The sequence below is a fragment of the Montipora capricornis genome, chromosome 9 (genome assembly GCF_036669925.1).
Source record: "Montipora capricornis isolate CH-2021 chromosome 9, ASM3666992v2, whole genome shotgun sequence".
Lineage (NCBI taxonomy): Eukaryota > Metazoa > Cnidaria > Anthozoa > Scleractinia > Acroporidae > Montipora > Montipora capricornis.
In genome coordinates this window covers 35,001-47,500 of record NC_090891.1, presented here as the reverse complement: position 1 = coordinate 47,500, position 12,500 = coordinate 35,001, and the positions used below count along the sequence as shown (strand labels likewise).

At 41.6% G+C, this 12,500-nt stretch overlaps 1 protein-coding gene across 1 annotated transcript in view; it reads right to left on the bottom strand.

Moving 5' to 3' along the window:
• Positions 1-1,015: 1,015 nt before the first annotated feature.
• LOC138015534 (uncharacterized) overlaps positions 1,016-12,500 on the bottom strand; it is an 11,819-nt gene continuing 334 nt past the window's right edge. Inside the window, exons 1-6 of the mRNA XM_068862598.1 lie at positions 12,411-12,500; positions 10,023-10,235; positions 8,663-8,936; positions 6,636-6,771; positions 3,537-3,808; positions 1,016-1,883 (exon numbers count right to left, since the gene is read on the bottom strand). The exon at positions 12,411-12,500 is cut by the window's right edge and continues 334 nt beyond it. Of these exons, the coding sequence (XP_068718699.1) occupies positions 1,572-1,883; positions 3,537-3,808; positions 6,636-6,771; positions 8,663-8,936; positions 10,023-10,235; positions 12,411-12,500 (1,297 nt within the window). The 3' untranslated portion in view covers positions 1,016-1,571. The remainder of the gene's footprint in view (positions 1,884-3,536; positions 3,809-6,635; positions 6,772-8,662; positions 8,937-10,022; positions 10,236-12,410) is intronic.

Here is a 12,500-nt window from a genome sequence, read left to right as displayed (position 1 = left end):
AGTATGCGCACTCTCATTAGTCAATAGCTGTGTTTAGATGCACGAGAGTATGCAAACACGGCTGTGAAATCACAAGAATTTTGATTAGTTATGTGTTGTCAGACGCGCGTTTTGACTGGGTTGTAGGAAATATGAGCGTGTATCAAGAAAATCTGTTTCAATCAAGATTTGAAAATTAAATTTTCGGGAGGGTTGGGAGAATTATCGACAGTTATGCAAACCCGAGACGCATAACTGTCTCGATTTCTCCCAACTCCCCCTCGTGTTTACATGAGGCCATGTAAACACGGAAGTCCTCTTTTGCTTAATTATTATTCCACCATTACGCCATTTTACCATATTTGGTCAAGAGAACGCGGAAAATATCAGACGATAATACACTGTAGTGTTCCGGTTTGACCGGTGTAGAACAGAGCAAATAGGACGGAACGTGAGATTTCCACGAAAGAAATTGTTTTCAACACGTTGCAAGCCTGAGAACTTAGCTTGTCATCACTTGTCACTCGTCATTTCATTTATCCAATCAAATAAAGGACACTTTGCCTGCCTTTTCGTGCTATTTACATCGTTATACGCGCCCTACAGGACAGATGATGCATTTTTTTTTAGAAAAACACTCTTACCAAACAAAGTTGAAGCAAAATAACACCTTTTTTTTCTAGTGGAATAATAAATCTCTCATTCGATCATGGATGATTTAACATTTACTACTCGCGGACATTTTGCTCATTGCTCGTATTTTTCCTCGCCCCTGCGGGCCTCGGGAAAATACTGCGCAACTCGCAAAATATCCTCGCATATTATATGTTTAACCATCGAATAAAATGTATAGTATAGTATAGTAAGTGATATGTCTTAAATTTAACTATAGTAGTCAATGACTCAAGGTCTTTGAGGTAAATATAGAGAATTAAAGATTTACAGTTAAAAGGGTCGATCAGTCCCTTTCCAGCTTCCAGTTGCTCATTTTGCGCACTTAACATGGCGATAAAGATGTCGGAACTACAAAGATAAACGCAAGAGAAGATTTAATTAAACAAAAGTCTATTGCTTTATGCAATCACGTTGTTTTTGTTCATGGTTACAAATACTATCACCAAAAAGTCATATGTAATTATTTATACCCGTCCTTTCTAAAAGCGAATCTTATTGTTTGACCATTTCAGCCTTTACTAGAAAGCCGAGTATCAAAAGCCTTGAGTTTCCCCCCACTTTTTCTTGGTGTTTAATTCACAAAAAAATCAATCAATCGGTTAGTGATACCTTAAATTTACAGAGTATTGTCTCACAATAGATTTACCTTCTACTCTTTTGCACTGCATTCAAATCAATGACTAGAAAGATTCAGTATCTTCTTTTGCGTGAAACGGCAAAGAAAAGGCTGGCCCTTGACATAAAAAGCAGGAAAAACCTCTTATTTTATTCTAACTTTCATTGCTCTAGTTTGGCAAGTTGTTTGATATCTGTTGCCAAAAGACACGTTTCTTTTGTATCTGGCAAAAAGCAAAATTTCAGCGTGGGTACGGTTTGCCTATTACCTAACGCGAACATAAAATCTCTAATAATAAAACCTATGGAAACTTTTGAGGAGGAGGCCCCATTCTAGCGAGAACTATTCTTCTGAAGACAACGTACACTACTAAAGCCCCAAGCAACAACCCTACCACAATGCACGCAATGGCTACCCCAGTAACTGCTCCTGAGGATAAACTACTCTTTTCTGGAGTGGGTGCTGGCTTCTTGTTGCAGAGAGTTGACAAGTCGAATGCACTTTTGGCCGGGTAACGGCTTTCGAACGAGTAGAAGTTGAGGTTTAGTTCGTATTCAATTTTCGCAGTGGCGTTAATCGTTATGTTCCCTTCGATTGTAAGTTTGACCGGGACCTAAAAAGCGAGAAAAAAATGTTAATTAATGAACACAAAGCACTGAAAGTTGCCCACTTCAAAATGAGAGTCACGAGGACAATTCAGGGCTGTTTACACTGAGGACGCAAACGCAAAACAAGACGCAACCCAAGAAAACGGACGTTCACACGGGAGACCCAACATCTGTGCGCTTAGCGGCTGCCGCGATTCGTTCGGTCAACACTAGAAAAACGACCGCTGCCCATCACCGAAACTGAAGTATCATTTTTATAACCACTAGTGACCATTATAATTTTCAAAACGCCTTTTAGAAATCTTAAGACATGTTGGACATTACGTCGGTCACTGCCATTGTGACAAGTTGAAGGGACTGTATGACGATATCTTCGGATATTTCAGGGAAATCGCGCTTCAAACAAAAAAAATGGTGACATCTAGTTTAGCCCTCTGCTATGCTATTAAATTTCAAAAATGATAATCCATTCATCAAATCTCCAGCTTGCACAGCAGAGCACCAAGGTCTTTGCTAGCAATCTGATTATCAAAGTATATCGAATCAAATTTGGCGAGAGAGTAAAACACGGAAAACCCAGAAAAAAACCCTTCGGAGCAGAGTGGAGAGCCAACAAACTAAACTCAAATATGTCTGTGGGCCAGGAATCGAGCCCGGGACAAATTGGTACAATGCGCCAATTGTGATATTGTAGGTAAATTTTACCACCTGACTCGTGAATTTCACGTTAAATTTCACGCCAATAACCGATATCGCACTATCGGTTTTTCGCGTGAAAATTAACATGGAATTCACGAGTCAGGTGGTGAAATTTTCCTTGAATCACATAGATTTTCAAAGATGAAGCCATTTAATTAATTTACCTATTGGCAAATGTTGCAGTATTCAGTGCGCGCTACAAAAAGCCATTATATTTCAAAGAGCTGTCTCGAGGAAAATCTTCCTCATTTACGACAGGTTTTCTAAACGAACAGGTCCCAGTTGTTCAAACAATGGATAGCGCTATCCGCCGGATAAATCACTATCCAGTGGAAAAGTCATAGCGAATTCAATTGCGTTATCCAATGGATAGTGATTTATCCGGTGGACAGCGTGATCCATCTATCGAACAACTGGGGCCAGTTCTTTTCAATTTTTTGCCTCCGTTGCTATGTAACGCCACGGTGTAATATCGGTCAGGCTCGTTTTAAAGTCGCAACTCCACTCTGAATATCTCGTCTTGACAGCCAATCAGATGGCGAGAATTCCCTTAGGTACACGCGATTCTAATATTAGGGAGCTTAAGATCTACGACCACGACGTCGTCGAAAACGCCAGAAAACAATGATATCATTGGTTAAAAGGTCATAAATACTCGTGCTGCACGTGCGGCACGGATTTTAGCTCATATTTTTGCGGTTCTCTGCCTGACGACGACGGGAAATTACTGAATTTTAGGTTTTGACGACAACGTTAGCATGCAACAGAGAATCTTTCATTCTCTATTTCCAGTCTGAAACCGCTCGTACCAATTTATTTTTAGGATACTTCGCTCACATTGTACTACGTGAACGACATGGAAAAATCGCGAAAGACTTTTACTAGAGCAAAGTTCTATTTTGAGGTGACGTTTTCGTCGACGTCGCCGTCGTAGATCTTAAGCTCTCTATTAATCTCACCGGTTGAACTTCTAGGTTCTGTGTCCAGTTTACTCGAGTGAAGTACCATCGCCATATTGTTTTTTCCATGGTCTTTTCCGGCCAGTTAATGCGTATCTGCTGCCACACGTCGCATTTGATTCCTCTAGTCGATGCCCTCCCCTGGTAAAACGGTGTCGCATCGGGATCCTCAAACAAGGTCAGTTTACCAAACGGTACATAGATCATGTAAAAGTCATCTTTTTCCAGCAGCATTGGCTTTGTGGTTATGTATCCTTCGTCCTTGCAGCTACCTGTAATTCGTATATTTAATAAGAAATCACTCGAAAAACCGGAGGGATATATTTTTTCTCTTTAGAGAAGCTATTTTAAGAACGACGCCAGATGGACCATTTTTAAACCCAAGGGGAAAATTCATTATTCACGGTTTCTGATTGGCCGGCACAGATATGTCCAGAAATGCTAGCAATTAGATGCACGAGGATTTCAATGAGCGTCACGAAGTGTCCTATGGTTCTTTTCCCCAAATTCAACATCACTCGTGTCTCGGGATAAAGACAATTAATTAACGCCACAAATTGTCATGCCAAATCGCCGGGATGGTGTAGTGGTGAGAGCACTCGCCTCCCACCAATGTGGCCCGGGTTCGATTCCCAGAGTTGGCATCACATATGGGGGTTGAGTTTGTTGGTTCTCTACTCAGCTCCGAGAGGTTTTCCTCCGGGTACTCCGGTTTTCCCCTCGCCTCAAAAACCATCCTTTGATTTGACTTGTGTCAATGTGTTAATTTCAATTTACAGTGTCCCCAATTAGTGCTCCAGTGCTAGAAGACTGGACACTTAAACTGCCACCATGACCAAAAAAATCAAATTTTATTTATCTTTGGATTTCAACTATGTTAATAAAATACTAAGTGACCTAAGTTGATCTAAAAAAGACACCTGTTTATTTTGCCGGGAATTTTCCCATTTAATGGTTTGTCATTACTAAACTTTAAAATCTTGAGAGAGGTGGATCCAAGAGAAAATAACGTCAAAGACTCAATAGTTTAAGAATGCAATGCGTGTGTATGCGGCTAAATTAATATGCAGAACGGGAATGTCAGGATTTCAGACTTTTAAACTCGTGTTTTGCATATATAATAAGCTGCGTTTACACGCTGAAATGGGCCATTTCCGAGTTGCTGTTTGCGTCGGTTTCGAAGTGATTCTTGGTGCTAAACTATTGTAAAGGAAATGAGTTTGACTTGCGTAAGAATACGCAACTCATTTTCATTTGAATGGTTGTGCACCAGGACCCACTTTGAAACTGAGGCATACAGCAACTCGGAACGGCCTATTTTAAGCTAACGAGTCAATGACGTCACTTTTCCCTAGATCCAACTCTCTGATGTCCAATCGGTCAGTTTGGAACGCGAGGAATGGCGGACCATGGAATCCAAAACTTTCACTCAAAGTTAACAGCCTTTGGATAAAAATCAAAGCTCAAAATTTTGCCAGTTAAGTGTTGAGCAACCACACTTTCAGAATCTAAAGAAAAAAAGAAAGTGATTTTGTTATCATAGTAGCACTTCAATTAAAGTTCCTTTCCTCTCCCCAAATGCTGCTCCCCGAGTAAGGATCGATAAACTGCAGCATTAAACCTGTCTTAAAAGAACGATACCCTTTACCTTAACCTTATTGTTAGAAATAGGTAGGAAATGCTTAGATTTCAAAGGGACACTTCGTGTTGCCTATCAAAATTGGTCTTGCCTCTTAATACTTGCATTATGAGTGGTTTAGAATTGAGTGTCGAAAGTAATTTGAGAATTACTTTGGTTTTGCATTACCTCAGTCATTGATTGGTTCAAAGTTCTCGCGCCACTTTTTCAACAAATCAGAGGTGAAACCAAAACCAATCGTAGCTCCCGCGTGCACATTTTCCCGCGCTTTGTGTCGGCTACGGGTATTTACTTCGAGTTTTGATTGGTTTACTGGATTGTCTCCGTCATTTTTGATTGGCCAAAGTAATTACTTTGGTTTTGGTTTTACGACACTCCTTTGAAAACAGCTCTATGAGTAGGCCGGCAAGGTCAGGTCTCGTGTGCGGCAAATACATCTAAAACAGAGTGCTATTACGACCAAAAAATCAATTCTTCTTTTTCTTTGGATTTCAAAACTATGTTAACTAAACACTAAGTGAGCCAAGTTTTAAGCCTTGATTTTAAATAAAGACACCTGTTTATTTTAACTGGAATTTTCCTATTTGATGGTCCGTCCGCCATTACTAACATTAAAATCTTGAGTGAGCTGGATCGAGGAGAAAATGACCCGCTAGTTTAAGAATGCAATGCGTGTGTACGCGGCTAAATTCATATGCAGCACGGGAGTTTAGGGCTTTCAGACTTTCAAACTCGTGTTTCTCATATGTGGTAGGTAGGTAGGTAGGCAAAGTCTGCTAAGAAGCATAGAGGGCCCATCAGGCCGGTGCTTATCTCCGGTTTCTGTAGCATGAAGCGACTAGGAGTATTTCTAACCCCCCCTGGATGGGATGTCCATCGCAGGGTTACCCCCAGCATTAGATTCGCCGGTACCCATTTACACACCTGGGTAGAGAGAGGCACCGTGAGAATAAAGTATCTTGCTCAAGAACACCACTCGATCCGGAGTCGAGCGCACTAACCATGAGGCCACCGCGCCTCCCACCTCCTCCGCCTCATATATAATAAGCTGCATTTACACGCTGAAGTTTTACGCTTGTGAGTAAATGACGTCACTTTTTCCTCTGAGGTCCAATCGGTCAGTTTTGAACGTGAGTAATGGCGGACTTTGAAATCTACAAAGAGTAAACAGCCTTATAATAAAAATAAAAGCTCATAATTTTGCCAGTCAGGTGTTACGCACACTCACTTTCAAAATCTGAGAAAAAAAAATGAAGTGATTTTTTATTATAGTGGCCTTTTAAGCATTCTGTTTACACGAAACGGCCACATTCAGGATGAAAGTTTGATTACAATAACACAAATTTATATTTTCAGATGACGTTCTCGTTGCCGTCGCCGTCGTCGTTGCTTCAGTTCTCTATTAATTCCTATAAAAGCTTGGCAAATGACAATGAAATGCCAAACCAAGCTGTTGTCACCTGTTTGTCTGTCATAAATGGTACTACTATTCGTTTTGAAGTCCAGGATACGGGATCTCGACCCAGCTTCTTTAGTTGCGCTCGAATGGCGATCATAATCCACTCTGTAGTGATGTTTGTCCAGGTCATAATACTCCTACGGAGAAGGGAAATGGGTAGGCACCACAAGACATGTAAACACTAAAATAGCTTTATAAGCAATAGAAAATAAAGAGACAGGGAGAAAGAGTAGGGGATAGAATGACTGCGATTTGAGAATTTCACAAAAATTATTTTCGGAAAGCAAAAGCGACGACGCAATGGACCTTATTCGTGCGGCGGCCACATTGGCCATAGACAACAGTTTTCGTACTTCGGCCTCGAGTTGAAATGTTTGGGAACCAGTTTCAGTGTAGGCTCAGTCTCCAGCCGTGGGTGTCTTGGTGCGCCCGCGATCCTCCCCACCACGGGAGGATCGCGGGCGCACCAAGACACCCACGGCTGGAGACTGAGCCTAGTTTCAGTGGGGCAAATCAAAAGTTTCCAATCCCTCAGAACTCAATATAGCCGCCGCGTGATTACGAAGGACAACACCCACGGCCATCCTTCAAAATGACATTGGACATTTCGTAACAATTACACAACGCAATATCCCATTTTAATATGAAAAGCTCACCGCCGTGCAAAGAATGAAAACCGGCAGAATTAGAGCTTTAAGCCCGGTTTACACTACAGAAATTTTTTGGCACAGCTCGGGTGAAATTGGCACAGGTTCCAAAAAAAAAGGTTCGGCTCGGATAAAATTTGCAGTGTAAACAACCTGTCAGTACTAAATTTCATCCGTGCCCAACCAAAATTCTTACCCGTGCTAGGACCTTCGGCGAGGTAGTCCGAGCACGGGTAAAAATGGCACGGGTGCTGAAAAAATACCGGTAGGCACGGTTCGGATAGAACAAGTAGTGTAAACACTTTAAAGGGCCAAATTTGAGCCTTAATTCATATAGGATAGCGTTTTTTTGCGTATATTTCAAGATGGCTGCTCATTCTCCACCTAAATCACGCGGATGTTCTTGATTATAATTGAACTGCGCATGTCTACAAGAGAACTTACCCGGGCCCAAAAAGTTTTGTCACGGTATTTTTTATACGGTAAAAATGGTGTAGTGTAAACAAAGTTTGCCTATCTCTTTTTAGGCACCCGTGCCAATTTCACACGAGCCGTGCCGAAAATTTGCTGTAGTGTAAACCTGGCTTTAGTTGAACAAGAAATAGCGTTTCTAAGCTAAGCCGCGCTGATCTACACTATTTAGCTATAAAAACCACTTTCAAGACGGTCAGCTTTCACTTGTTTTGTTGGGTACCACTATGCCAATACTTTAAAAAGTTCGACCTTCCCGGAGCTAGTCTCGTTAGTCTAGTGCTATGACAAGCCATCGACCGGGTTTAACTCTTTGCTTCGCCTATTCTGAATCTTCTCTGTATGTTTTAAATGTTTGTTTCTTTGAAGTAGATTGTACGTTGTGTAAGTTGAATAAAAAGGGAGATGTCAGTTTGAGGGATGGCATGGTGTTTACATTTACTAACTCGTTGAAACCAATCTATCTGGAACGGAAGTCTGTTTTCTCTTAGCGTCCGCAACTAAATGACGTCACTTGGATCCAGCGGATCCCAATAAACAGTACCTGGTGTAATGGCTCCTGAATTGTGTCATCTGCCGTAGAGGAGGTTTCCGCAAACACAATTCCGTTTCAATTTTATCAAAATATCAAAGTAATAACTTCACTGAGATTCCCATATTCAGGTCACCTGGTAACTGAACATCGGAATAGTTTGGATTCAACTTTTAAGCCAAACAGTTGACTCGAGTGCGCATTACTTTCGCCCCAAGCTGAAAAAAAAAGGTTTCCTGTTTTTTTGACGTTTTTTATTTTGTTTTTTGTTTTTTTCTGAAAACGCATAAGTCCCAAAAGACAGGTAAAAGAAACATCCCATTCCTCAATATTTCTATTAGGCCTTATGTGTATCAATAGCTCGATGTTAAAACCTACCCGACTTGCCCATATGCGCCCAGAGTCCGTATACAGATACTCCAAGTTGACATCAAACCGTCGGGGAAGTTTAGGCAAGGGTGGGGCGTAAACCGCCCCCCAGCACCACATTTCCCTTTGAACTCGGAACTCGGGGTCGACAAAGTAAAAATCAATGAAAGAGTAGGAATGAATTATTCCTCCCGTAAGGTTAGAAGCGTTCTGTGGCCTCGCTTCCACGACGACAGGAACGGAGGTGTTGCCAGAAGTGTGCGTCCAGCCTTGAACAGAGAACCTAAGATGAGTTAGAAAGGACAAAAATTAGAACAATTTTTCTTTCCATTCGAGTCAACCTACAGGTAACAAAATGTACTTTAAAATTCATGTGAAAAAAAGCGTTCAGATTCCAGTTTGAAAAGTGGACTTGTAAAATTTGAAGAGATGCCTTTTTTATTCCGATTGTGAATCGGAGATACTCGGAAAAAATCCGAGTGCCCCTTTGCGGGAGTCGAACCTACGACCTTCCGATTACTAGTTCGGATGTTCTACCAATGAGCTATGGGAGACTCGTCAGTGGTGACTCGGGGATACTCGGAAAAAATCCGAGAGCTCCTTTGCAGAAGTCGACCAGCGACCTTCCGAACCACGACGACAGGAACGGACAAGCCATAGGCAACACGAGTCACCCTCAGCTGTAGTGTCCGAAATAATAGTCGGAAGGCCGTAGGTTCGACTACTGCAAAGGAGCACTCGGGTTTTTTTCGACTGTCCCGATTCAACATCGAAAAATGCGAATTTTTTAAAAGCTATAACAATAGATCACTTTCGATATATTAGGTGTGGTTACACAGGGCACTGTTACCACGGTAAATGACCCTTTTACCACGGGAAACTGCATTTAGTCCGTGTGACCGACATTTCTTAAGGTAAATTTCCCGTGGTAAACCGGACCCGGAGGAAGAGGTATTCGTTCTCTTCCCCATTGGTTTTCGATTATATTTGTCTTTGTATCTTAAAAAAAAACTTAGATATTCAAGGCATGAAAACCCTCTCTATCTTCAAAACGAAAAGGCTTTAAGGCTTGAAAATTTGCGGTTTTGTTATTTTCTGGGTCTCGAGGTACGCTCAGCTCTTTCCATTGGTTAAGTAGTATCAAAACCGAAGGGTGATGGTATTTAACACTGGCAAGCTGTACCAGCAAACCGGACCAGGTCTTGAAAACATGTTCAAGGACCAGCTTGTCAGGAAAAGCGGATAGAAGTTTCAAAACTTGCCCTTCGGTTCCAGATAGTTTTCGGGAAGTTTAAGGAACAGATCCCTGTTTATCAGATCCTGCCCAAAGAACAAAAGATGAGTGAAAATAAACAATGGTTTGACTAACCAGTAGTCCATTGCAGTGTCTTCTTTGCATAGCCTCCATCCTTTGACTGGTATGTTGCGCACAATTTTCTGGCCAAGATACCTTGCATTTTTCGTTTGGTTTTTGTACACGAGATCCAAAACCACCGTAGCACTGCAAGCGTCGCCAATCAACTTTAGCGAGCTCTCATTTGGAGGAAAGCGGCACCTGTACCGATCAAAGCCTTGTTGTGTCCTTCGAAAAGAAACTGCATTATAAATTTTACGATCATCGTGTGTTGTAACTTGCGAACAAACTTTTCATTTAAGTGGTAGATGTCATGCGCGCGCGACTTTTGACTCGCGAGAAGAGGCCGAGCTCGCGTGCACCTCTCGCCCGTCATACTCGCAGGCGTGTCCCATGTCGACGCTCCCGAACGCTTGGGATTCTCCCAAGGTTTCCACAGGGCTTCCAATTAAGAAAAGAATGCCGTCACACAAAAGAGTGGTGTAAGTGGGACCTTTATCATTTTCATGGGAAATAAAATAGTTTAATTCATTTCGTTCACCTCCATTCCCACGCCCAGAGCACTTTCTAGCAAATAATTATTCTCCCGAGAGTGGTCAGATTTCATTTTTCACGCTGCGTGTGATGCTTTCCTCTCACATAGCCTGCGGTCATGATAGCCTCTCCCTATTTCTCTGTAGCTTATAAACGAGACAAGCAACCGACAAAAAAACCCTTTGATCACAGCTTATCGTCTCGCAGTACAATCTTTCTTGTAAGAACGTCTAATTTTCAGAATTTTGCGGCTGAAGCCGAACGCTCATACTTTTTTTTGCGACTTGAACCTGAAAGCGTTCTTAGTGTGGTACACTAAGTTCGACTACAAACTGAGTTGTTCATCAGTGTATCATGCAACAGGAAAGCCACATTGAGACTGTTAAACCAGTAATAGTTTTCACTACATGTGCCCCCGCCTAAGATAGTATGAAAGGCAGTTGAGATACGTTCAAATTATATGTTGAACATGTTGCCCTTGTTTCCGATTTGGCTCTGACAAATCATCACTCCTGTTTCTGATTTGTGTCCGGACAAAATCAATTTCTGCGGAGCCAGGCAACTCGATTTGCATCAGATCAGATCTGCTTCAATGTTTGATTCTCCTTGCGAGTTCCGATACCACCGATACCGATACCACCTTGCGCGCCCGGTTGAGCAAATCGAGATTGATTCCCCCGACAACATCTACCAATTTATGCATTTATCCTTTTTATGCGGGGACTTCTAGTTTTATTTGGTCTGCGGGAGCAAACACGTTTCTTAAGTGTTTGAGTTAATTGTCCTGTTATACTCCAGTTTTACATTACCTTTATTTATACTACTCAGAGAAATCAAAAACAAAAACAAAAAATACAAAATGAGCAAGTTAAAGACGCTCTTATGTAAACTGACTCAGCCTGGGTATGGTCTTAGCATGTTCATTAAATTGTGGTTAATCTCAGGCAGAATGTTTTCATAAAAAAGAGAATGTACACACACCACTAGCGATCACGTTGGTGCCTTTCGTCTAAATTTCGCATCCTGGAAACGTGTTTATGAGTCGTCTCCACAAATAAATCAATGATTTATTAAGATAACATGAGGATATTGAAATATCAATACATTTAAAAAAATTCTTCAAGAGGACTGACAGTCCACGAAAACATCACGACTTAATTGACTAATCACACCAACGGCCAAAGCATTGGTCGTATTTACACTAGAGGACGTCTAGACGCATTAAACGTCTGGCCGTAAGTGTGACTAATATAAATTCGGGATGCACTTAACTTCGACGGCTAAAAATCAAATTCATGATTTTCTTCAAAAGAGACTGGGATTTAATTAATCACCAAAGAGAGTGGGTACCCCAGAGACAGATTAGATTCGATTCGATTTGTATGTGCCCTCCATTGCTAAGTGCGTCCTAGTTTAGTGCGTCTCGTCCTTATACTAGACGGTTTAGACGTCTGTTAAGTCCGTCGTTTGGACGCACTTAACTTCGTCTGACGTTTAATTAATGCGTCCACCTTAATTTCCTGTATTTATACTAGTCGCACACGTCTTAAGACGTCCGCCAGTATAAACACGGCCATTTATACCATCTACTGACGTTACACAAATCACCTGACCATGAAGATGACTTCCGGCCAGGTTATCGAAACGTCAGTCAATGTCGCCCAAAGCAGTCCTTCGCAGGATGATACTCACCTGGTCGATCCGTTACTTTACTTGCTTTACTTAGTTATGAGTAGATTTTACTGTTCTAACCCCATGGGAAATTAAAAACCCACGGACTGTGCGAAAAGAATGAAAGCCCTCAAGACGAATGGGGTGAGAATTAAGCAGACCAGCTATTGATATTTCATGATCACAAATGCCCCTTACCAGTTGTAACTCCTGCATTGGTCGAGATAAACGTAATCGATCTCGTTTTCCGATTTGTCCCAGTGCGATTCCCAGTCATAGCCATTCGCC